The 26,558-nt window shown below is 42.8% G+C and overlaps 1 protein-coding gene across 1 annotated transcript in view; it reads right to left on the reverse strand.

Annotated features, from left to right (window-relative positions):
* Positions 1–26,558, reverse strand: part of gripap1 (GRIP1 associated protein 1) — an 87,210-nt gene that overhangs the window by 55,605 nt on the left and 5,047 nt on the right. Inside the window, exons 4-11 of the mRNA XM_083657020.1 lie at positions 24,927–24,953; positions 20,355–20,462; positions 16,913–17,075; positions 14,986–15,131; positions 11,627–11,666; positions 3,142–3,314; positions 921–968; positions 212–243 (exon numbers count right to left, since the gene is read on the reverse strand). Of these exons, the coding sequence (XP_083513146.1) occupies positions 212–243; positions 921–968; positions 3,142–3,314; positions 11,627–11,666; positions 14,986–15,131; positions 16,913–17,075; positions 20,355–20,462; positions 24,927–24,953 (737 nt within the window). The remainder of the gene's footprint in view (positions 1–211; positions 244–920; positions 969–3,141; positions 3,315–11,626; positions 11,667–14,985; positions 15,132–16,912; positions 17,076–20,354; positions 20,463–24,926; positions 24,954–26,558) is intronic.

Here is a 26,558-nt window from a genome sequence, read left to right on the forward strand (position 1 = left end):
AGTAAAACTATTTTTATAAGCATTTTACAAAATGTCTATGGGAAAATAAATGGCGGATAAAAATCTCTGGTACAGTGCTGAAGCAGGAAGTAGGCGGTCACTTTGCCTCTCTATTGCCACCCGGTGGCCATTAAAGCAATGACTCACATGGGTGAGTCTGTTCAGACAAAAACTAATAAACCAAAACCACATCATGATGAAGGCTGCTCACCTCTCCTGCTTCTTCTTTAGCTTGTCTGACAGCTGGAGGACAGACAGACAGACAGACAGACAGACAGACAGACAGACAGACAGACAGACAGAAAGACAGACAGACAGACAGACAGACAGAAAGACAGACAGACAGACAGACAGACAGAAAGACAAGCAGAAAGACAGACAGACAGACAGAAAGACAGGCAGGCAGACAGACAGGCAGAAATACAGAGACAGAAAGAAAGACAGACAGACAGGCAGAAAGACAGACAGACAGAAAGACAGGCAGACAGACAGAAAGACAGGCAGACAGACAGACAGACAGGTAGGCAGGCAGACAGACAGACAGACAGACAGACAATCAGAATTAAAGACATATTTAATTTTTCACATTTTAGCCCACATGTTCCCATAACAAAAGTATATTTTGTGCTGCCATTCTTCTCTTAACAGTAGATGTCACTTTTTCCATTTGAGAGTGAAATCCTTCAATCAGTCACATGTGCTGGCCTGTTGTGGTGTGTTTCCTGTTTACCTTTGTGATCTCTGTGTGTGTTTCCTGTTTACCTTTGTGATCTCTGTGTGTGTTTCCTGTTTACCTTTGTGATCTCTGTGTGTTTCCTGTTTACCTTTGTGATCTCTGTGTGTGTTTCCTGTTTACCTTTGTGATCTCTGTGTGTGTTTCCTGTTTACCTTTGTGATCTCTGTGTGTGTTTCCTGTTTACCTTTGTGATCTCTTCCTGCAGTTTGCTGATCTCTGTCTGTTTGGACGCCTGCAGGCAGAGAGGACACATCAGCACTTTCTATACTATACTGTACTTTGGCCGCCACTCAGTACAAGACACATTTTTTAATTTATAAATTTTAATTTTAACAGCAGTTATTGGTTCCCTACTCAACATATCAGCTAAGACAGTCCTCACAGTTCTATGTTTCCTATTCCTGCAGTTAGGAAAACAATTGGAAAGAGAGCCTTTATGTTTCAAGCACCTTCAGACTGGAACAAATGACCCCCAAACATACGAACCATTACATCTTTTCACATATTTAAAAAAGGTCTGTCTTCTTGTCTTGAGTCCACGTGCTTCTGTTTCCGTTAATATATAGTTACTATATGTATACATATATGTTGTTAATATATAGTTACTATATGTATACATATATGTTAATGTTAATATATAGTTACTATATGTATACATATATGTTTATGTATAGTTACTATATGTATACATATATGTTTATGTATAGTTACTATATGTATACATATATGTTTATGTATAGTTACTATATGTATACATATATGTTTATGTATATTGCAGATGTTTCTTATGATTATTTCCTTATTATTCCTCCATATATCTGATTACTGTGTGATGCAAGCGTGTGAATGTATAATTGTGCAGTTATGTGTGCATAATGTGTATGATGATATATAAGTATGTGCGTATGTATGTATGTATATATTAGAGATGGGAATAGATTAATTTTTTTAATCTAGATTAATCTAGATTAATCCTGGTCATTAATCTAGATTAATCTAGATTAAAATGGGTCATTTGAAGTCTGTCGAAGCCATTCAAAATATGTGTGTGCAACATAAATAATGACTAGAAGTCCTTGTGAACAGGTTTCTGTTTATTCGGTTGTTCACGCCCCCCCACAGCAGCCAGGATGGGGGAGGCAGACATAAATGTCCGCGCTTACATACCTGTTCCATTCTAAAGTGATAATCATCATGGCCTGCTCAATATAAGTGGACCCTGCTACCAGACAACTTTGAGAATAATAATATATATAATAATAATAATAATACAGTGGAGCTGCTCAGTGGCCAGCAGATCAGACTGTGGTTGTACTGGACAGCTTCCAGGTATGAATGTGTGTGAATGTGAACAGGGCGCTCCTGAAAAAGAGAGCATTGCTCTCAGTGAGACTCCCCCTGTATAAATAAAGGTAAAAAAAAGAAAGAAAAAAAAAAAGATTAAATAACGGCGATAATTTTTTTATCGCGCGTTAAGAGTCTCGCGTTAACGCAGCCGTTAATGGCGTTAACTATCCCATCTCTAGTATATATATATATATATATATATATATATCTACTACTGTACATGTTCTATACAGTTCACCTCAAATAAGATACACATGTAGTTATTATTTTTGCTATATTATCTAACTGATATTTGGGTGTTAACTGCCATAGTTGTAGTGTTCTATTGTCTCTTTGTTGATTGTTTCGTCTGTCTTGTCTCTTTTGATTTGAATCTTGTTGTTGCATGTTAGGACCCCCTCAAAAACCAGATGGTTCATCTCAAGTTTTTTTTTGCTTTTTATTATGAAAAAGAGAATAATGATCATTCCCTCTAATATCGCAAATTATGTTGCAACATCAGTCAAAATAATCTAAATTAGATATTTCTTAAAAATTGTTCAGCCCTAGTGTGTGTGTGTGTGTGTATGTGTGTGTGTGTGTGTGTGTGTGTGTGCATGTGTGTGTGCTCGTGTGTGTGTGTGTGTGTGTGTGTGTGTGTGCGTGTATGTGTGCGTTCCTGTGTGCGTGTGTGCGTGCGTGTATGTGTGTGCGTTCCTGTGTGCGTGCGTGTATGTGTGTGCATTCCTGTGTGCTTGTGTGTGTGTGTGCGTTCCTGTGTGTGTGTGCGTTCCTGTGTGTGTGTGTGTGTGCGCGCGTGCGTGCGTGTGTGTGTGTATGTGCGTGCGTCCGTGCACGTGTGTGTGCGTGCGTGTATGTGTGTGCGTTCCTGTGAGCGTGTGTGCGTGCGTGTATGTGTGTGCGTTCCTGTGTGCTCGTGTGTGTGTGTGCGTTCCTGTGTGTGCGTGCGTGTGTGTGTGTGTGTGTGTGTGTGTGTGTGCGTGTGTGCGTTCCTGTGTGTGTGTGTGTGTGCGTGCGTGTGTGCGTGCGTGTGTGTGTGCGCGTGCGTGCGTGCGTACCTCCAGACTGTGGAGCCTCTCTCTCAGCAGTCTCTTCTCCTCCTGCTCTGTGGTCAGCACCATGTTCATCTCCAGCTCTGCTCCAAAGCAGTGTGTTATTGGACACAGAGGCGGCCAGCTGCCTAGCTCTGACTGCTTAGCTACAATCTCCTCTACGCTCTTCTCTGACCGGCCTAAAGGGGGCGCCAGCAGCACACAGCAGGGGCATTCCATCAGGCCAGACACATGCTACCCAGACAGGACTCTATCTGACCTGAGGTCTGTGGGAGGAGTTTCACCTGATCCAAGGTGTGCTTTTCTGACCGCGCTGCAAAGTCAAACGCCTCTGTCAGTGTGTGAAGTCCTGCTGTGTGTGTCGTGACTGTGTTTACATGCACACTACTCTCTCCCCAGACTCAAATATTACGTTGAATCGCTGCACTCTGCACACTACATGAGTCTGTGCCACTTCACAGCCACAGCTGGTATTTTAGGGAGGGTCTAGGGGGGGTTAAAATTGAATGAGTGACAGGTCGTAGCACCAATGAGAGAGTGGTTCGAAAAATGGGCTGCGCCTCGTGCCGTCGGTGATCACAAAGTCGTTACTGATTGGTGAAGGGTGAATCCACCACTCGCCAATCACTGGCCAAGAGAACGGTTCACTTCCTACACCAGCTGGCTGAGAGGAGTGTCCCAGATATTGGGGGATGCACCATACGTATATCAGCAATCATATCGCTATCGGGCTTCGGCTGATGTCGTGTATCAGATGTTAAATAACAGCAATGTTAATATCTGTTATCTATATCAATATTTTCCTAATGAGAGGAAACAATGCGGTAAATCTATAGATGTATAGGCTTTTCCAAATGTTTTGGAAAGAAAGTAAGATATTACTTGTGTTTACATGTGTTTTTCAGTATGTACCAAATTTAGATTATTATAGAAACTTGTTTTTATACAGATCATATCAACAATATCGCTTATCGGCCATAACAGCAATATTAATATTGGTTATCGCTATCAGCCAAAGTTTTCCCATCGGTGCTTCCCTAACTGATATTCCACTACCTGTATTCCATGAATATGACAATATTCCGAATTTGATGCAGGTCATGTAAACAGCATATTCCGTTTGTGCTGATCAAAATGTCCAAAAATACATTTGAAAAACTCAACAGAAAAATGTCTCTTTCTGGAAATCAAGATCATCAAGATCATCCACAGATGCACGCTTCCTTTTGCACGGTGAGGCAGGCGGTCAGCGGGTATAGTTCGGTTGAAAATAGGGTTGGGCATTTCTAGCAAAAACACTGTTCGACAAGTTAGTGGATGTGATAGATAACATTATTATATTTTCTCAAATAAGTCGTCAAACGAGTGTTATTTCTTTGTGACAAGCTTCTTTTTCTTTTTTTTTCAGCATCGGAGTTTGAGGAGGAAATGCGCCGAATAGGCTACGAACGCCACAGACCCTCTGCCAACAAGTAACGTTAACAACCAGCTGCAACAATCAGTCACGTTCTAGACCTGGCACCCATAATCACTTTACAGTAGGGCTGTGAATCTTCACTGGCCTCACGATTCGATTACGATTCATGTGTCAATGATTCGATTCGATTCAACGATGCATCACGATACAGCTCAAAGTATCGCAGCTCCAAGTATCAAATCCTCAATTTTCTATATTTTTACTGCACATGGCTACTTTTCATCAATTAATACAAGCAGTCAGATAAATATCAAGTCCCTTTTTTACTTAGAAAGTGCATTAAAATCTGAATGTCAACAGAAATTTAAACATAAACGATTCAACGATTCATCTGTCAACGATTCGATTCGATTCACACGTCCGCATTGCGATGCATCAATTAAACGATTAATTTTGACACGCCTACTTTACAGCGGGGCATTCAAAAATAAGGTGGATAAGCATTTTACGCAATGTTTATGAAATGTCTAAATGAATGGCACGTGAAATCCCTTGGAGAGGGAGAGGGAGAGACTTTGGCACTCCATTGACATTAGGCAGCCAGACTATGTTAGCCACGTTAGCATCGTTAGCATAGCCTCCCGACCATAGCCGAGATGGCCCAGGCAACAATAGACAGAATAACAGCTTTTCTTCATGCAGTAACGAGCCTTGAAAGCTTTTCCTTGTGGCTGAGAGTTGCTGTAATATAGTTTATAGGGGTGGGAGAAAAAAATTGATTCACCTAAGTATCGCGATTTTTAATGTCACGATATTTGAATCGATCTTTTATTCAAGAATCGATAATCGCAAAAGCAAAAAAAAAAAAAAAAAAAAAATTTTTTTTTTTTTTGGTGCCCGCAGTCAGGCCACTCACTGAACAGCAGGCCAGGCGCCGCCTACTGGTTTACTAGTGGTTTTATTACTTTATTAGTTAGTCTGAAGTAATAATTACACTTCAGGGTTAAAGTGGGTGCATTTCATTGTAAAATTGGACTTGGCCCAAATTAGGCTTCAAACGGCCCAAATTGGGCTTCAAACGACCCAAATTGAGCTTCAAACGGCCCAAATTGGGCTTCAAACTACCCACATTGAGCTTCAAATGGCCCAAATTGGGCTTCAAACGGCCCAAATTTCACGCGCGTCGGCCCATATCGGCCTGGCCTGCTTGGTATCTAATGCCCGGCCTGAATTATGATCCCAGTCTGCCCCTGTTTTTAACTATATCGCCCAGCCCTACTCATGATATATAATATACAGTCTCTAGTGTATGATTCAACTTTTCCCATGTTCTAATCTAGTGTAAAAAAGCAAACAAACTGAAAAAAGAAAAGAAAAAAAAGAAACAAAAATCGCAATAAATCGTAATATCGAATCGCAATAATCGTAGAATCGCAATACTTAAGAATCGCAATATATATCGAATCGGCACCCAAGTATCGTGATAGTATCGAATCGGGAGATAAGTGAATCGGCACAGCCCTAATAGTTTAACACAATGTGTTAAACAATGTGCTCCATAGTCTGCATTATGCACATGCGTGAGTGAGTGCACACTGCACAGCAGCTACGGCAACATCACTTGGACAAACTTGTGGTTTTGCCATGCACTTAAAGAGACAGGCGCCGGTAAAAACAATGGAAAACATACGTTTTAAGAGATTTTTGATTTTTAATAATAAAAATCGATCTTAATAATTAAAACGACTATTCAAAAATTGTTGCCCATCCCTAGTTGAAAATAGAACATAGTTCCTACATGAACCTGCTCGCAACAAGGTCTTATCTTGAGTAACCAGGTCATGATTTGTGGACGCTGCTGTTGAGTTTTTCAAATGCATTTTGTTGTTGCTTTGAGCAGCACAAGCCGAGTGCCATCCACTTCCATTGTGTTGGAGAGAAGGCAGAAATCTCTGCAGCCGATATCTCCAAAACTCAGGCAACTCACACCAAAACAATGTAGATGGATAAATAGCACTGCATGGTGAGAGGGAAAATATGTCTTTTTGGATTTTGGTGTCCCTTTAACAAACTGTTGTTTTTATAATCAACTAAACAGTGAAATGGAGTGTTGGCTTTGCAGCTCAGCCAGAAAAGAACAGATTTCTGCACCAGTCAATTTCCACCAAGGTGAAAGTCCAGATCCTGGTCTTCAGTCTCACCCTGACAGTTTGTGGACACACGAGCCAGTGTTGTAGTCAAGTCACTATATGTCGAGTCCGAGTCGAGTCTCGAGTCAAAGTCACCAAATAGAGCTATCAATATCGTATGGCAAATTAGTTGGGCCTATAACAACAACAACAACAACAACTTTATCAATTAACAAGTCCGAGTCCTCGTCTCTTCTATCCTCAACTCTTCAACTTCTGAGTGTGAGTGCAGTCATCAGTCCTCAAGTCCAAATCGAGTCACAAGTCCTGAAAATGAGTCCAGGACTCAGACTCGACTACAACACTGACAAGAGCTCCAGCTCCTCTCAGCAGACAGTGTGTGTGTGTGTGTGTGTGTGTGTGTGTGTGTGTGTGTGTGTGTGTGTGTGTGTGTGTGTGTGTGTGTGTGTGTGTGTGTGTGTGTGTGTGTGTGTGTGTGTGTGTGTGTGTGTGTGTGTCTGTCTGTCTGTCTGTCTGTCCTCTAGCTCTCTAAGCTGTCTGGACATGCGGCTGGCCCGCGGGTCAAGGCTTCTGTCACGGCACGTTCAGACTTTGGGCTGAAGAGGCTCTGGGGATGTCAATGACAGTATGGTACTTTGAGAGTTCTCCAAATCTCAAAAGAACCGCAGCTCATTTAGGAGAGGGTTTTTATGGTCCTGGACTGGAGGTAATGTTTGGTTCCATGAATCAAAACCTTTCATCAGACGCAAACTGTGTAAATCTGCTCTCACGTCCAGAGTTTTATGAAGATGACTTGTTTCCTGCCTTCCCTCGGCTCCAGCTGAACTTCAGTTTTGTAGCTGCTACATGTCCCAGGTTCCTCTGGCTACATGTCCCAGGTTCCTCTGGCTACATGTCCCAGGTTCCTCTGGCTACATGTCCCTCTGGTTACATGTCCCTCTGGCTACATGTCCCAGGTTCCTCTGGCTACATGTCCCTCTGGCTACATGTCCCTCTGGCTACATGTCCCAGGTTCCTCTGGCTACATGTTCCTCTGGCTACATGTCCCAGGTTCCTCTGGCTACATGTCCCAGGTTCCTCTGGCTACATGTTCCTCTGGCTACATGTCCCAGGTTCCTCTGGCTTGCAGCCTTGCAGCCTGCAGTCTGAACGCAGCGCTACAGAGACACGTGGTGGACGTGAAGCTACAGCCAGTCATCTCATCACACACAAATCATTTGATCAAAGAAGAGTTAAAGTTTTAAACAAGTTAAAGTTTCTGCTTTAAAAGGTTAACTTCTGTATTTTTCAACCTGGACAGCATTAGACAACAGTGAGGATAAAAACCTTATTGAGAGACACCTGAGGATACAGGTGTATCAGAAATAAATAAATAATAAATAATACCCTATAATCAACCTGAGGATAAAAAAAGAGTATCATATAACACCACCACCAGCACTGTTTCACAAGAAGCACTTTATCCCATTGATACCTGATGCAGCATTTGTGTGTGTATCCCTTTAAGACCTTCGCGGTCTTAAAGGGATACACACACAAATGAGGGATATACACGCAAATGCTGCATCAGGTATCAATGAGTTAAAGTGCTTCTCTCTGCCACTGACCACTGTGATGAAAACAGGGACTAGGTTGAAAAATACCAAAGTTGGCCTTTAAAGTTGGGCTGAGATTCACCAGACATTTACCAAACCTGACACCGACACAATGTTCTGCATGTTGCTCGGACGGGCGGCAGAACCAGGAAGTGACGTGGGTTTATACCTTCCAAATAAACGCATGCTTTAATATATCTATGATGCTAATGGTGAATGTTGTATTTCTGCAGCGGGGTTAAGAAAATAAACAAATGACCATTTGAGTGATGGTTATGGAGGCAAAAATGGAGGTCTCGTTATGGTCCGGAAGGACATGTCTACGCATTATTCTTAATGGGAAAATGACTCGACTTCTCTCTCGGTCTGTGTCTTAAATAAACACTTTCCAAATGAGCTTATGGTCTGAAAAAACAATTTCAAGTCTTTTTCATTTTCTCATGGTCTCCGTTTTCTAAATTATAGCCCCATTTTGAGTGAAATAGACAATAAATATATTGGATAAATAAGAACAGTAACACTTGCGACCAGTAGAGGCAGCAATGTGCCGCAAGGCATCTAGTCTGCCGGAAAGCTATTCGAAGAAGCAGAAGAAGAAGCTCGCCAGATAGCTCGGTAGCAGATTAGCGAGTAGTAATTTAGCAAACTATCAGAAACAGCGTTATCTTTATGATGTTTTAATAATGTTAGTAGACACATGTTACTATAGATGCCCGTTAGGAGGTCAGTTTATCAAAATAACATAGATTTTTGAAAAGGGTTTGACTTTATGGAGGCTTAAGAGGGGCTAATAGGCTGGGCTGGAGTATTGACTATAGGAGACACAAGCCCAATTCCAATCCGCCCCCTAAAGACTCAAGCCCTGAACCCTCAGACCCTCTAATGGCCGCCATCTGAAAGTGGTTGAATCATCAAGTGTGGAAGGGATCCACATTGGATAAATAAGAGGATTGGGACAGCAGAGCCCTTTGCACTTGACAAGATGATGTTGACTCTGGCACGTTTGGGGTTCGCTATATATTGTTTATTGTCAAGACACTTTGAGGAATAGACTCCCTGATGAGTCTGTTCTCATCCAGGCTCTGGCTCCGAGTGGACAACAGGTCATTTAAAAATAAATGTAGCCTACTGCAAAATCTGCAATCTGCAACATGTGTAATTATAATTAAAATAAGCATAATAATGACATGTCACCCAACATTATACACAATGTCAATACTGTACAATACAGATTCGGTAAAACTATTTCTCATTCATCAAAAAAGTTGTGGATTGCAATTGTAGACCTAATAGAAATGATCGATGATTATTCTAGGATTGTGTAAAATAACTACGGTACTTGCATTCCTCTGATATAATATTTTTGTCTAATCTGAAATCCCTATTAATGTAATGTTTCATTGTCAATTAAGGCATTCCAGCGCACTCGCAAACACCGCGTTCGTTTCGCGCGTGTTGTTTTATTTTTTTGACAGATATTTGCAGCCTTCCCCGTTTTATACATCACAACGCTATGCATTGTGGGCAATTCCCTTTCCGTAAGTGGCCATAGCTGCTCCCTTACGGTAAGGGGGCAGAAAGGGCTCACTCTGAGCCCTCATTCACTTTGCCATTTCACTGTGGGACATCCCTAAACCCTCACTCCCTTCACGTGAACGCGCCTCTAAGGGCTTGAGTCAGTAAGGGGGCGGATTGGAATTGGGCCACACACCAGAGTTCAACAGATATCCCAGAATGCTCCAGGAAACATTACCCGGAAGTAAGCGCTTTGAGCTTCATTTTGAAGTATCAAAAACCAATGGACTCAGTTGCAGGGGTGTCAAAAATAATCGATTATAAGATGCATCGCGATGCGGACGTGCACGATTCTGCATCGATTCACAAATGTCAAAAATCGATTATTTAAAAATAATAATAATAATAATAATAATAATCAAATAAAATATAATGGAAGTAGATGCAGTTGTTTATTTTCATTATGGATCATAATACAATGCAAAAAAGAAAGTGAGAAAAAATAAATCATGTATTGGGGGTAAAAAAGTGATGCATCGATTTAAGATGCATCGAGATGCATCGATAATCATAATCAAATCGAATTGTAGCCCTCTGAATCGTAATCGAATCGAATCATGAGGCCAGTGAAGATTCACAGCCCTACTCAGTTGGTCCATATATATATACTGTCAATGGTTGTCAACTATTAAATTAATCCCCAAATATTTTGAGAATCAATTAATAGATTTAAGTAATTTCTTAAGAAAAAAAACATTCACCATTTTCTGACATTTTATAGAGAAAACAAACTAATTGATTCATGAAGAAAGTACTTCATGGACAATGAAAGAATGGTTAGATCAGAACTTTGTGTAGAGCAGTGAAGGCCAGACACACTGAATGAAAGCAAGACGGCAGGAAGCAAAGCTTGGAATGGGATTAGAGACGCTTTTAACTCCACAAAATAAACATTCTAAATTGCCCCTAGCTTACTTCCTGTTTGCTAATACAACAGCTGACCGGAAATAAGCCAGGTTTCAAATTAAGCAATAAAACCTTTGACATGCTTGTGCGTCAAAGCCCTCGCCGGATGCGCTGAGGGGCGGGCGGCGCAGCTGGCGTGCAGCTCCTCGAAAATGTGACTAGGCGGCGTCGACGGCGCGGACATGATGTGAACAGCACGAGAGCTGTGATTGGCCGACGCGGACATGATGTGACCGGCACGAGAGCTGTGATTGGCCGACGCGGACATGATGTGAACAGCACGAGAGCTGTGATTGGCCGTCGCCTTGGGCCGCCTACGTATATCCACTGACGTACTTGTTGTGAGAGGGGAAGACGGCAATGATTTTCTTGGACAACTTTATTAGCCATCGTTCACATACAGGACAGTGCAATAGAAAACAGTACAGTGCCCATCGAGGAAACGCCATTTCCTCATTTAACAATGCTTGTTCCTCATCTAGCAAAGCCTTCTGCATCATAGCATAAAACGTCAACTTCGCCAACATGATTGCAAGTTCTAGTTGGTAAACAACACGATGGCGTCATATGTAATGGACATGAGTGCACCACAAGCCACCTAGTGTTTCGGAGGTGTACTGCAGCCAAGTGACGTTCGAGTATGTATGTCTGGCTGTTGCCAGCAGACGGTGGCAAGGCTCCAAGTCGAGGCCGACGCACAAGTATGTTTCCAGCTTAAGAGCCAAGAGGTCATGAAGAGGTCATGAAGAGGTCATGAAGAGGTCATGATTTACAGTGATTTCACAACTGCTAAGAGCGGTTTACGGCACGGCGCGTTGTAAAATCACTGTAAGCTGTAAGAGACTCACCACTGAACTGGCCGGCTCTCTGGTCCAGCTTAACCTCCACCTGGTGACAGACAGAGAGACCAAACAATGGATATTTAAAATACCTGTAGATATACATACATAGGATAAATAGGATAAACAAAATGATTCAAAAGGCTGGCTCAGTGATCGGCCTTCCCCCTGATTCCTTGGAGATGATTATAGCCAAGAGAACAAGGAGAAAACTGAACTCTATTCTTTGTTTTGAAGGCCATCCTTTGTATAATGTATTTAATGCCCTGCGCAGTTCATTTAGTAATAGGCTTTTGATGCCTTGGTGCTCTACTGAGCCATTTAGAAGATCTTTTGTTCCTGCTTCTGTAAAGTTCTTTAATGAACACTGCTAGCTCTGCATTGTGAGGCTCTCTCTCTCTCTACTGTGTTATTGTTATTGTGTATCTGTACTCGCTCTGGTGGCAAACCATGTTTCCCCTCGGAGATTAAGAATAAACACCATACCATACATTTATCACACAATTAGCTCACAGGTGCTCTCAGCCAGGCTTGCTGCTTATCTGTTATCTATATGAATATGTCTCCCTCTCTCTCTGTGTCTCTCACTCTCCAGAGCTGCTTATCTGTTATCTATATGAATATGTCTCTCTCTCTCTGTGTCTCTCACTCTCCAGAGCTGCTTATCTGTTATCTATATGAATATGTCTCTCTCTCTCTGTGTCTCTCACTCTCCAGAGCTGCTTATCTGTTATCTATATGAATATGTCTCTCTCTCTCTGTGTCTCTCACTCTCCAGAGCTGCTTATCTGTTATCTATATGAATATGTCTCTCTCTCTCTGTGTGTCTCTCTCTCCAGAGCTGCTTATCTGTTATCTATATGAATATCTCCCTTTCTCTGTGTCTCTCACTCTCCAGAGCTGCTTATCTGTTATCTATATGAATATCTCCCTCTCTCTGTGTCTCTCACTCTCCAGAGCTGCTTATCTGTTATCTATATGAATATCTCCCTCTCTCTGTGTCTCTCACTCTCCAGAGCTGCTTATCTGTTATCTATATGAATATGTCTCCCTCTCTCTGTGTCTCTCACTCTCCAGAGCTGCTTATCTGTTATCTATATGAATATGTCTCTCTCTCTCTGTGTCTCTCACTCTCCAGAGCTGCTTATCTGTTATCTATATGAATATGTCTCCCTCTCTCTCTGTGTCTCTCACTCTCCAGAGCTGCTTATCTGTTATCTATATGAATATGTCTCTCTCTCTCTCTGTGTCTCTCACTCTCCAGAGCTGCTTATCTGTTATCTATATGAATATGTCTCTCTCTCTCTCTCTGTCTCTCACTCTCCAGAGCTGCTTATCTGTTATCTATATGAATATGTCTCTCTCTCTCTGTGTCTCTCACTCTCCAGAGCTGCTTATCTGTTATCTATATGAATATGTCTCTCTCTCTCTGTGTCTCTCACTCTCCAGAGCTGCTTATCTGTTATCTATATGAATATGTCTCTCTCTCTCTCTGTGTCTCTCACTCTCCAGAGCTGCTTATCTGTTATCTATATGAATATGTCTCCCTCTCTCTGTGTCTCTCACTCTCCAGAGCTGCTTATCTGTTATCTATATGAATATGTCTCTCTCTCTCTGTGTCTCTCACTCTCCAGAGCTGCTTATCTGTTATCTATATGAATATGTCTCTCTCTCTCTGTGTCTCTCACTCTCCAGAGCTGCTTATCTGTTATCTATATGAATATGTCTCTCTCTCTCTCTGTGTCTCTCACTCTCCAGAGCTGCTTATCTGTTATCTATATGAATATGTCTCCCTCTCTCTGTGTCTCTCACTCTCCAGAGCTGCTTATCTGTTATCTATATGAATATGTCTCTCTCTCTCTGTGTCTCTCACTCTCCAGAGCTGCTTATCTGTTATCTATATGAATATGTCTCTCTCTCTCTCTGTGTCTCTCACTCTCCAGAGCTGCTTATCTGTTATCTATATGAATATGTCTCTCTCTCTCTCTGTGTCTCTCACTCTCCAGAGCTGCTTATCTGTTATCTATATGAATATGTCTCTCTCTCTGTGTCTCTCACTCTCCAGAGCTGCTTATCTGTTATCTATATGAATATGTCTCTCTCTCTCTCTGTGTCTCTCACTCTCCAGAGCTGCTTATCTGTTATCTATATGAATATGTCTCTCTCTCTCTCTCTGTGTCTCTCACTCTCCAGAGCTGCTTATCTGTTATCTATATGAATATGTCTCTCTCTCTCTCTGTGTCTCTCACTCTCCAGAGCTGCTTATCTGTTATCTATATGAATATGTCTCTCTCTCTCTCTGTGTCTCTCACTCTCCAGAGCTGCTTATCTGTTATCTATATGAATATGTCTCTCTCTCTCTCTCTGTGTCTCTCACTCTCCAGAGCTGCTTATCTGTTATCTATATGAATATGTCTCTCTCTCTCTCTCTGTGTCTCTCACTCTCCAGAGCTGCTTATCTGTTATCTATATGAATATGTCTCTCTCTCTCTCTCTGTGTCTCTCACTCTCCAGAGCTGCTTATCTGTTATCTATATGAATATGTCTCTCTCTCTCTCTCTGTGTCTCTCACTCTCCAGAGCTGCTTATCTGTTATCTATATGAATATGTCTCTCTCTCTCTGTGTCTCTCACTCTCCAGAGCTGCTTATCTGTTATCTATATGAATATGTCTCTCTCTCTCTCTCTGTGTCTCTCACTCTCCAGAGCTGCTTATCTGTTATCTATATGAATATGTCTCTCTCTCTCTGTGTCTCTCACTCTCCAGAGCTGCTTATCTGTTATCTATATGAATATGTCTCTCTCTCTCTCTCTGTGTCTCTCACTCTCCAGAGCTGCTTATCTGTTATCTATATGAATATGTCTCTCTCTCTCTCTGTATCTCTCACTCTCCAGAGCTGCTTATCTGTTATCTATATGAATATGTCTCTCTCTCTCTGTGTCTCTCACTCTCCAGAGCTGCTTATCTGTTATCTATATGAATATGTCTCTCTCTCTCTGTGTCTCTCACTCTCCAGAGCTGCTTATCTGTTATATATATGAATATGTCTCTCTCTCTCTGTGTCTCTCACACTCCCGAGCTCTATTCCAAACCGCTCCCCATTATACAAATAGTGGACTAGAGTGTGTTTGCCATTTTGTACTACTGTTACAATGCACTGCCAGTGAACAGCAAACGTACCCTACATGTTCTCCCATATACCACAATGCAATGTTTACCAAAGAAGAAGAAGAGTGAGGTAGTGTCTGAAACTCCTTTGATCATTCCCCATATAGTTCACTATATAAACACTTGGGGAATAATAGTGAGTGAGTGAGTGAGTGAGTGAGTGAGTGGGTGAGTCATTCCGAACACGGCTTCTGTCTCACCTGTTCCAGTCTCTTATTGCCTCCCTCTGCAGCTGACTCCTCTCCTCTCGCTGTGACATCAGAGACTCCGTTGCTGCCGGTTGGCCCCTCGGTGCCCGGGGCGACCGTCTGTCTGTGCAGTTCCTGCTCGTAGCGCTCCTGCAGGGCTGGAGGGGAATCACATCTCTGGTCAGATAATGATATGATGATGGTATGATAATGATAACGATAATTAGGGCTGTCCTGACGCGTCGACATCGTCGACGTCATCGACTATGTAATTGCGTTGATTTGCATAAACATAAGGCTTGTAACGGTACACTTAATCATACCGGAATTTTTCGGTACACAACGTCGGGTCTACTACAGCTGTGTACCGAATTTTGTGAAAGAAAAAACACAAAACCAATCCAAGTTCCTGCACGGATAGTTTAAGTGGCGGACCGGCATTTCCATATAACGACACACTGCTACTGTGTACGAGGTGGTAAGAATAGGCCTAGTTTTACATATAGGTGATAAGTGTTGCTATTGTCGTTGGCACAGATTAATTAAGTGCTGCTATTATTGTTCATGAATTGCACATATAACACTAGTTAAACAAAGGGCCACATCACCAAGCTTAAGCTAGACATTAGCCTCCATGTATTCCCATGGACTTACTATAGGATAGTATTCACCTTATGTAGCCACGCCCATTTGAAAAAAATGGGCGAAAAAAATTATGAAAAAAATAAAATAAAATGGCTGGCTGCTCCAATATAATCTAACTCTGAATCATTGCTCTGAATTAACTAATAATTTAGCCAATTGTATGTAACATACCAAATAAAAGCAGCAAACGGCAATGCCTAAGAATGCAACGCCATGTAACTGGCTCATTAAGTCTCGCATTCCAGGGAATTAGTTAACGTCTGCGGTAGGGGTGGGAATCGCTGAGTAGCTCACGATACGATATCGTCACGATACTTGGCCCTCGATAACGATATATCACGATACTGCGATACTGCGATATATTGGAAGACGATACATCACGATACCTGTGTAACAAGTGAAAAAAATACCTCTGAAGGCAAAAAATCATGTATTATGCATTTATTAGCAGAATTGACATGAACTCTCTGAGTTCACTCACTCACTCATACCATTTTCGATACCACGGAGGAAAAGTTACACATTAAGTCTTTTTATTATTACTATTAAAACAAGAAAACCTATAGGCTATAACCTACCTACCTACCTATATAATTTCTAAAAGTAGATATTAATGATCAAACATTTCCATTCATGTAGCCTACAGTAGTTATGTTTTTGTTTCAACTACAAACATAAATAAAGTCAACTTGGGAAAAAAAAAAAAAAAAAAAAAAAAAAAAAAAAAAAAAAAAAAAATAATAAACATATCGATACTTGGCGCCAGTGTATCGATAACGTATCGCGGGTGGAAATATCGCGATAACGTGGGTATCGATATTTTGTCCCACCCCTAGTCTGCGGGTCTTATAGACGTAAGTGGCTCGAGCTGCGCTCGGAGGAGAGAAAACCATCTGAAGCTTTCTTTGTTGGAGTCCAGGTATGTTTTACAAGAAAGTGCTCGTCGACGATAACGTTATCTGACCTGGCTAACAGTGGATACTCGCTTGCTTGCTGTGTACCGGCTCAAAGTAGTAGCCTAGGCTACGTTCTTTATTTTACCCCCTGCGCTGTCCGCTACAAAAACAACTGTCTCCTTCTGACGTTTTTATATTTTGCGCCGTGACCGCCGGAAGTGTTAACACAACCCAGAAGAATTTGGCCCACCCCCGCGTATGAACATAAGGTGAATAGGATATTACACAAGATAAATAGATAAATGATGATATGATAATGACATGATACCTTTACAATCCACTAGAGCTGCAAAGATGAATCATTGAGACAGCAATTGTAAGTGAATGAAGTGACACACCTGTCATCTTCTTCTGCAGGGCGGAGTTCTCAGCCTGGAGGCGGAGCAGCTCTCCGTCCACAGGGCTGGAGGTGGGCTTGGGGGTGGGGCTAGATGCTGAGGCCCCTCCCACGTCCTTCAGCCCCTGGTTCTCCTGCTCCAGCTGTTCGATCTGAGTACACAGCTGAGACACAGACACAGCGTCAATATGAGAGACACATCAGTTATAGGGAGCTATTTAAAGCATTCATAGGGCCTGTGTCCACCTAGCGTCTTTTTCCGACCGCTAAACGCTGGGAGTGCGTTTGATCCCAGCGCACAATATACAAGGAAGCAGTCTGAAACTAACGTTAGTTCAGTGCGGTAGTAGCTTGATAGCTGACAGCTAAGATTAGCAAACAACACACATACAGTGATTTAGCTCAACACTCACCAGAAATATTAAGTGTCTAGCCAATCTGCTCCCACAATTGAGCCTTTCTGTCTCTGTTGTGATCGTTTCTCCATGATTAAGTTGCCAGAAAAGCAGCACCCGACACCAGCGTCTTTCTGAAAAGTTCAAATATTTTCAGCTGGAAGCGCTGGGAGTCAGGCGCACAAAAACGCCGGAGCGCTGTGAAAATAAGACGCTGGGCGCAGCGCACTTTCTCTAGACGTCCGTGTGCGCCCACATACGCTCTCCCCCCATTGGAAACAACTGAAAAAAGATGCCGGAGCTGATGAAAAGACGCTAGGTGACACAGGCTCATAGACCATTCATAGCATGAATGGGCTACATGTAAGCCAGTGTTGTTTCCCAAACTGGGGTACTTGGGAAAATGGGAAGAATGTAAGAATAAACCATGAAAATAAATGAAATGTTAAAGGAGAATTTCGTTTTTTTTTAACCTGGACCCATCTCCTGGCAATAATTATGATTTGGCCACTCACCCAGCGATGTCCGCGGCGTTTCTGGCCGTCCTAGCATTGTTTTGAGATCAATAGCGTCCAAGTCAGTTGTAAAATGGAGCTGATTTGGGGCCAAGTGTGAGCCTGTCTTTCCTGCATCTAAATAGCTATTTTTATTCCCGTTTTCACCACATATCGTAATAATGTGATCCCTCAACATCCACCAGAGTGATATTTTGCCCCAGGCCATTTCCTGGACTCTCACAGGGATCAAATTACCTCAAACGTGATCTCGGTCACCAAGTCTCGTGAAGTCCCGCGATACTTTCCTGCCACTGGTCTTAAGGTGCGTTCACACCGACCTTTTGCGGTTGTGTGAGTTTTTCACTGGTAGACATGACTCAATAAAGCACTTCATCACTTTGTAAACATGAGGGAGAAGCTCTGTGGTTTGGGGCACAGCACAGGCCAGCGCATGAAAAGTAGCCTCAGGCTACTGCTCTGGATCTAAATAAATGTTTCAAATGCATTTTATTCCTCTCGTATTCTACTCTTATACCTCTTCTCAGAGATCGACTTTGCAGCGGGAATATGCCTATAGCCTATTTGTTCGGCACGTCATTCTGGGCAGGCTTGGGACACATAAACACAGACAACATGCACGCTCCTATCTGCATTTGCGTGTGTGAGCGGCTCCTCTCATGTGGTCTCTCCCACCTGGGCACCGCTGCGTCAGGCTGATGATCAAAGCGAAGAGGCCTTTAGCTACTAAACGCTGTTCGTGAGTCTGCTCGTTTAATTCATTGAAATGCGTGAACGATTAAATAATATACGTGAACGTTAATACCGGGCACTTATTACATTTTCAAACTGTCAGATGGAGGAAAAGAAGCGATTAAACGTTTAGGCTACTTGTTTACTCACCAATTTGGCTCTCTTCCAAAATTCTAAAATCTAATTCACAATGAAAGCTAACGTGAAATTTGTATACTCTGCAGTCGCGGGAGTGCGCTCAAAACGGAGAATTGGTTCTAAACATGCAGCCCATTTGACTAAGGCAGTGTATCTTAAAGTGTGGGGCGCGCCCCACTTGTGGGGCGCAGTGGTATTACAGGTGGGGCGCGGGTGAAATCCGCGGAACCAATGTTTTAGCCATTTTTAGGTCGGACTTCTTTTCCCCGTGAGGAAATAAACAAACCCCGCGCTTCCGTAGTGACCCGTTCATTCATCAGACAGACTGGAGGCTGTTTAGTTTAGATTAGTGCACAATGAAGAGACATTTGGCTGGGACAAACAAGGAGTCGGAGGGCGGCAGTCAACTAAAAAAACCGAGACGAAAATATGATGACGCCTATCTTGCTCTGGGATTCACAGTCAATGCGGTAGGAGACGAGGAGAGACCAGTCTGTGTTCTCTGTCTGAAAACTCTGGCAGCGGACAGCATGAAGCCTAACAAATTAAAAAGACACTTGGAGACAACACACCCCACTTTCGTCAATAAGCCACTCGGGTTCTTTCAGAGGAAACTCGGTGAATACCGCAAGCAGGAAAATCGCTTTGTAAAAGTGGCATCAGTGAACAGCAAAGCACAACTAGCGTCATACAAGGTCGCATACAGAATTGCACAGTGCAAGAAGCCGCACACCATCGCTGAGGAGCTCATACTCCCAGCAGCTATCCATATGGTGTCAACTATGCTGGATGAGACCAGCGCTGCAAAATTGAAGACTATCCCGCTGTCCAATGACACAGTTGCAAAACGTATATGTGACATTTCAAATGATCTCGAGGAACAACTCACGGAAAAACTGACAGACACACGTTTCGCCTTACAAGTGGACGAGGCTACGGACAGCAATAAAGACTGCTTGCTTATCGCCTATGTTCGCTTTGTCACGTCGGAGTCACTGAGTGAGGATTTGCTGTTTTGCAAGTACGTTACAAGCAGAGCAACAGCTGAAGAGCTATGCTTCTGGACAGTTACCTGACACAACACGGGCTGAATTGGGAGAACTGTGTGGGTTTTTGCAGCCACTAATACTGAGAAAACTTGAGTCCTCACCATTATTATTATTATTTTCTGCACAGGTTGCACTTTATTATTCTTTTGAAAAGATTTGCAGTGGAAAACAGGCTCATTGCAGCCACTAATACTGATAAAACTTGAGTCCTCACAAATGTCTGCACTTATTATTTTCTGCAGGTTGCACCTTATTATTGTTTTGAAACGATTTGCAGTGGAAAACAGGCAGCCCTTAATACAGTGATAGTGACTTGAACTCACAATTAAGATATTTGAATTTATTTTGTTTTGTAGAGGTTGCACTTTATTGTTATTGTTTTTGAAAAGATGTGCAGGGCAAAACAGCCAGAATATAGAAATGAATGGTCATTATGTCAATAAAAGTTAAACTTGGACCGTTTTGTTTCAATTTTGTTGGGGCGGTGGGGCCCGAAAGATTTTCTTCCTCCAAAGTGGGGCCTGACAGAAAAAGTTTGAGAACCACTGGACTAAGGTGTGCTTAAGAGCAGGAGTTCACTGCGTGTTTAGAAACAGCTAGTGAGTGTTCAGTACCTTGGACAGCTCAGTCATCAGAGTGGTGTTCTGCAGTCTGAAGTCTTCCTCCTGACTGTGGAGCTTCCCCTGCAGCATCTCTGTCTCACTGAGCAGAGCCTCCACCTCCTAAACAACAACAACAACATTATCAACCTGCAGCATCTCTGTCTCACTGAGCAGAGCCTCCACCTCCTCAACAACAACAACAACAACAACATTATCAACCTGCAGCATCTCTGTCTCACTGAACAGAGCCTCCACCTCCTAAACAACAACAACAACAACAACATTATCAACCTGCAGCATCTCTGTCTCACTGAGCAGAGCCTCCACCTCCTAAACAACAACAACAACAACAACATTATCAACCTGCAGCATCTCTGTCTCACTCAGCAGAGCCTCCACCTCCTAAACAACAACAACAACATTATCAACCTGCAACATCTCTGTCTCACTGAGCAGAGCCTCCACCTCCTAAACAACAACAACAACAACATTATCAACCTGCAGCATCTCTGTCTCACTGAGCAGAGCCTCCACCTCCTAAACAACAACAACAACAACAACATTATCAACCTGCAGCATCTCTGTCTCACTGAGCAGAGCCTCCACCTCCTAAACAACAACAACAACAACAACATTATCAACCTGCAGCATCTCTGTCTCACTGAGCAGAGCCTCCACCTCCTAAACAACAACAACAACATTATCAACCTGCAGCATCTCTGTCTCACTGAGCAGAGCCTCCACCTCCTAAACAACAACAACATTATCAACCTGCAGCATCTCTGTCTCACTGAACAGAGCATCCACCTCCTAAACAACAACAACAACAACAACATTATCAACCTGCAGCATCTCTGTCTCACTGAGCAGAGCCTCCACCTCCTAAACAACAACAACAACAACAACAACATTATCAACCTGCAGCATCTCTGTCTCACTGAGCAGAGCCTCCACCTCCTAAACAACAACAACATTATCAACCTGCAGCATCTCTGTCTCACTGAACAGAGCATCCACCTCCTAAACAACAACAACAACAACAACATTATCAACCTGCAGCATCTCTGTCTCACTGAGCAGAGCCTCCACCTCCTAAACAACAACAACAACAACAACAACATTATCAACCTGCAGCATCTCTGTCTCACTGAGCAGAGCCTCCACCTCCTAAACAACAACAACAACAACATTATCAACCTGCAGCATCTCTGTCTCACTGAGCAGAGCCTCCACCTCCTAAACAACAACAACAACATTATCAACCTGCAGCATCTCTGTCTCACTGAGCAGAGCCTCCACCTCCTAAACAACAACAACAACAACAACATTATCAACCTGCAGCATCTCTGTCTCACTGAACAGAGCCTCCACCTCCTAAACAACAACAACAACATTATCAACCTGCAGCATCTCTGTCTCACTGAGCAGAGCCTCCACCTCCTAAACAACAACAACAACAACAACATTATCAACCTGCAGCATCTCTGTCTCACTGAGCAGAGCCTCCACCTCCTAAACAACAACAACAACAACATTATCAACCTGCAACATCTCTGTCTCACTGAGCAGAGCCTCCACCTCCTAAACAACAACAACAACATTATCAACCTGCAGCATCTCTGTCTCACTGAGCAGAGCCTCCACCTCCTAAACAACAACAACAACAACATTATCAACCTGCAGCATCTCTGTCTCACTGAGCAGAGCCTCCACCTCCTAAACAACAACAACAACATTATCAACCTGCAGCATCTCTGTCTCACTGAGCAGAGCCTCCACCTCCTAAACAACAACAACAACATTATCAACCTGCAGCATCTCTGTCTCACTGAGCAGAGCCTCCACCTCCTAAACAACAACAACAACAACAACAACAACATTATCAACCTGCAGCATCTCTGTCTCACTGAGCAGAGCCTCCACCTCCTAAACAACAACAACAACAACATTATCAACCTGCAACATCTCTGTCTCACTGAGCAGAGCCTCCACCTCCTAAACAACAACAACAACATTATCAACCTGCAGCATCTCTGTCTCACTGAGCAGAGCCTCCACCTCCTAAACAACAACAACAACAACAACATTATCAACCTGCAGCATCTCTGTCTCACTGAGCAGAGCCTCCACCTCCTAAACAACAACAACAACAACATTATCAACCTGCAACATCTCTGTCTCACTGAGCAGAGCCTCCACCTCCTAAACAACAACAACAACATTATCAACCTGCAACATCTCTGTCTCACTGAGCAGAGCCTCCACCTCCTAAACAACAACAACAACAACATTATCAACCTGCAGCATCTCTGTCTCACTGAGCAGAGCCTCCACCTCCTAAACAACAACAACAACAACAACATTATCAACCTGCAACATCTCTGTCTCACTGAGCAGGGCCTCCACCTCCTAAACAACAACAACAACAACATTATCAACCTGCAGCATCTCTGTCTCACTGAGCAGAGCATCCACCTCCTAAACAACAACAACAACATTATCAACCTGCAACATCTCTGTCTCACTGAGCAGAGCCTCCACCTCCTAAACAACAACAACAACAACAACAACATTATCAACCTGCAGCATCTCTGTCTCACTGAGCAGAGCCTCCACCTCCTAAACAACAACAACAACAACAACATTATCAACCTGCAACATCTCTGTCTCACTGAGCAGAGCCTCCACCTCCTAAACAACAACAACAACAACAACATTATCAACCTGCAGCATCTCTGTCTCACTGAGCAGAGCCTCCACCTCCTAAACAACCACAACAACAACAACATAATCAACCTGCAGCATCTCTGTCTCACTGAGCAGAGCCTCCACCTCCTAAACAACAACAACAACAACATTATCAACCTGCAGCATCTCTGTCTCACTGAGCAGAGCCTCCACCTCCTAAACAACAACAACAACATTATCAACCTGCAGCATCTCTGTCTCACTGAGCAGAGCCTCCACCTCCTAAACAACAACAACAACAACAACATTATCAACCTGCAGCATCTCTGTCTCACTGAGCAGAGCCTCCACCTCCTAAACAACAACAACATTATCAACCTGCAGCATCTCTGTCTCACTGAGCAGAGCCTCCACCTCCTAAACAACAACAACATTATCAACCTGCAGCATCTCTGTCTCACTGAGCAGAGCCTCCACCTCCTAAACAACAACAACAACAACAACATTATCAACCTGCAGCATCTCTGTCTCACTGAGCAGAGCCTCCACCTCCTAAACAACAACAACATTATCAACCTGCGGCATCTCTGTCTCACTGAGCAGAGCCTCCACCTCCTAAACAACAACAACATTATCAACCTGCAGCATCTCTGTCTCACTGAGCAGAGCCTCCACTTCCTAAACAACAACAACAACAACAACATTATCAACCTGCAACATCTCTGTCTCACTGAACAGAGCCTCCACCTCCTCAACAACAACAACAACAACAACATTATCAACCTGCAGCATCTCTGTCTCACTGAGCAGAGCCTCCACCTCCTAAACAAGAACAACAACATTATCAACCTGCAGCATCTCTGTCTCACTGAGCAGAGCCTCCACCTCCTAAACAACAACAACAACATTATCAACCTGCAGCATCTCTGTCTCACTGAGCAGAGCCTCCACCTCCTAAACAACAACAACAACAACAACATTATCAACCTGCAACATCTCTGTCTCACTGAGCAGAGCCTCCACCTCCTAAACAACAACAACAACATTATCAACCTGCAACATCTCTGTCTCACTGAGCAGAGCCTCCACCTCCTAAACAACAACAACAACATTATCAACCTGCAACATCTCTGTCTCACTGAGCAGAGCCTCCACCTCCTAAACAACAACAACAACATTATCAACCTGCAACATCTCTGTCTCACTGAGCAGAGCCTCCACCTCCTAAACAACAACAACAACAACATTATCAACCTGCAGCATCTCTGTCTCACTGAGCAGAGCCTCCACCTCCTCAACAACAACAACAACAAACAACAACATTATCAACCTGCAGCATCTCTGTCTCACTGAGCAGAGCCTCCACCTCCTCAACAACAACAACAACAAACAACAACATTATCAACCTGCAGCATCTCTGTCTCACTGAACAGAGCCTCCACCTCCTAAACAACAACAACAAACAACAACATTATCAACCTGCAGCATCTCTGTCTCACTGAGCAGAGCCTCCACCTCCTAAACAACAACAACAACAACATTATCAACCTGCAGCATCTCTGTCTCACTGAGCAGAGCCTCCACCTCCTAAACAACAACAAAGAAAACAACAAACGACCTATAAGCTCCCAGTTCTTATCAATGTAAGTTCTTAGATACAACAGAACAGGGCACCATTGTAAATAATAATTCGTTTTTAAAGATTTGACTGGTTAAATCAATTAAAAGGGAATAGAATAGAATACAATAGAATACAATAGAATATAATTGAATAGGAGATGCAGAGTGTGTGTGTGCGCGCGTGCGTGCATGCAGAGTCAGGCAGGTTGTGACCAGCAGAGGGAGCTGTGCATCACTGTAAACAGCTGTAACCATGGCCACCAGAGACAGACTTACCTGAGCTTTCTTACTCTTATTCAGAGCCTGAAGGAGAGATGGAGAGAAACAAATAATAATAAAAGAATGCATTAGTGACAAACATATCAAACTTTATCTACAGGAGGAATTTGTCTCTAATTTTGTCTTTGTAAAAAAAAAACAATTCTTTCTAATTATTTTTATTTTGTTATTACTATTTTTTCTGATTTCCCCCACATTTTTCTCCCCAATTGTACTTGGCCAATTTCCCCCTGCTGCCCCGGCCACTGCTCCACCCTCTGCCGATCTGGGGAGAGCCGTAGACTAGCACCATGCTTCCTCCGACACATGCACAGTTGCCAACTGCAATGCAGAGCGCCTGATCCTGTGTGAATCCGGCCTTAATCCGACTTCCCACCCGCAGACAGTAGGGCTGTGCCAATTCACTTATCTCCCGATTCGATACTATCACAATACTTGGGTGCCGATTCGATATATATTGCGATTCTTAAGTATTGCGATTCTACGATTATTGTTTCTTTTTTTCTTTTCTTTTTTCAGTTTGTTCGCTTTTTTACACTAGATTAGAACATGGGAAAATTGAATCATACACTTCTAGAGACTATATTATATCATGAGTAGGGCTGGGCGATATAGTTAAAAAGTATATTGATATAACATCTTTCATATCAGTCTATATCGATAATTATAGATCATTTTAATTACCTGTTTTTATTCATAAAAAAACATTTTACAGGTTGCATTTAGCCACTTTATTTTGAACCACCTTATTTTCAAGGCACACAGGTAGGTCTAATTTGTCACACACACACACACACACACACACACAGATACATGCTCTAAGTGCAACTGCAAGCATTATTTACAGACATGGTGACGTTTTACTTCGATGACAGCCTAGCGTTGCCAGCCAACGTTTGGTAACGTATATTTCAGGGTTGTAGGGTTAACGTTAGGTGAATCAGAGGTGCGGAAAAGCCTGGGTTTTGCTTTTGACTTGCAAATATGCCATAGGCTTATGTAGGGCTGGAGGGCAACCGCGCGCCGTTAGTTGGGCGAGAAAAAGCCTTGCCTCGCTGAAAATGCAGTACATTTCTCCATATCAGTTGTATATACCCATCAAGACTCCGCCCAAGCAGAATACATAAAGTCATAAGCTGTGTGCTCAATAGATGACACAATGAGTTATTCCTGTGCCAAAGTACAAGTACTGTAAAACCTTTCCAACACTTTGTCTCTGCTCACAGAAGGGTGCCCCGCAGCTCAATTCATTGCAAAGTAACGTTGCAGACGTCCGTATTTGTGAAATTGGTGTCTTAACATTAACGTTAATTTCCCGGGCGCTTATTAATAGAACACATGTTAACACGTTACGTTAACACGAATTGAAACTCGCCCACATTGAATTATTTGTAACGCCGGGTGAGATCAAACGAGTGGCGTCAGCGGAGGACTAAAATGCGAGACACGATCATTAGCCAGGAATGGGTCTCGCACTACTTTTGCATGCTAAAATAAAGCTGATAATGTACAATTTTAATTCAAGGGGAGAAAAACCCTTTCAGAGTACAACACAAACTGTCTATTTTGCTGCAACTCGACAGTGCTGCATCCAGGAAATGTCGGGACTCTCGGCTCTGGATCAAGGGA

This window comes from Poromitra crassiceps, assembly GCF_964638095.1.
Source record: "Poromitra crassiceps genome assembly, chromosome: 20".
Classification (NCBI taxonomy): domain Eukaryota; kingdom Metazoa; phylum Chordata; class Actinopteri; order Beryciformes; family Melamphaidae; genus Poromitra; species Poromitra crassiceps.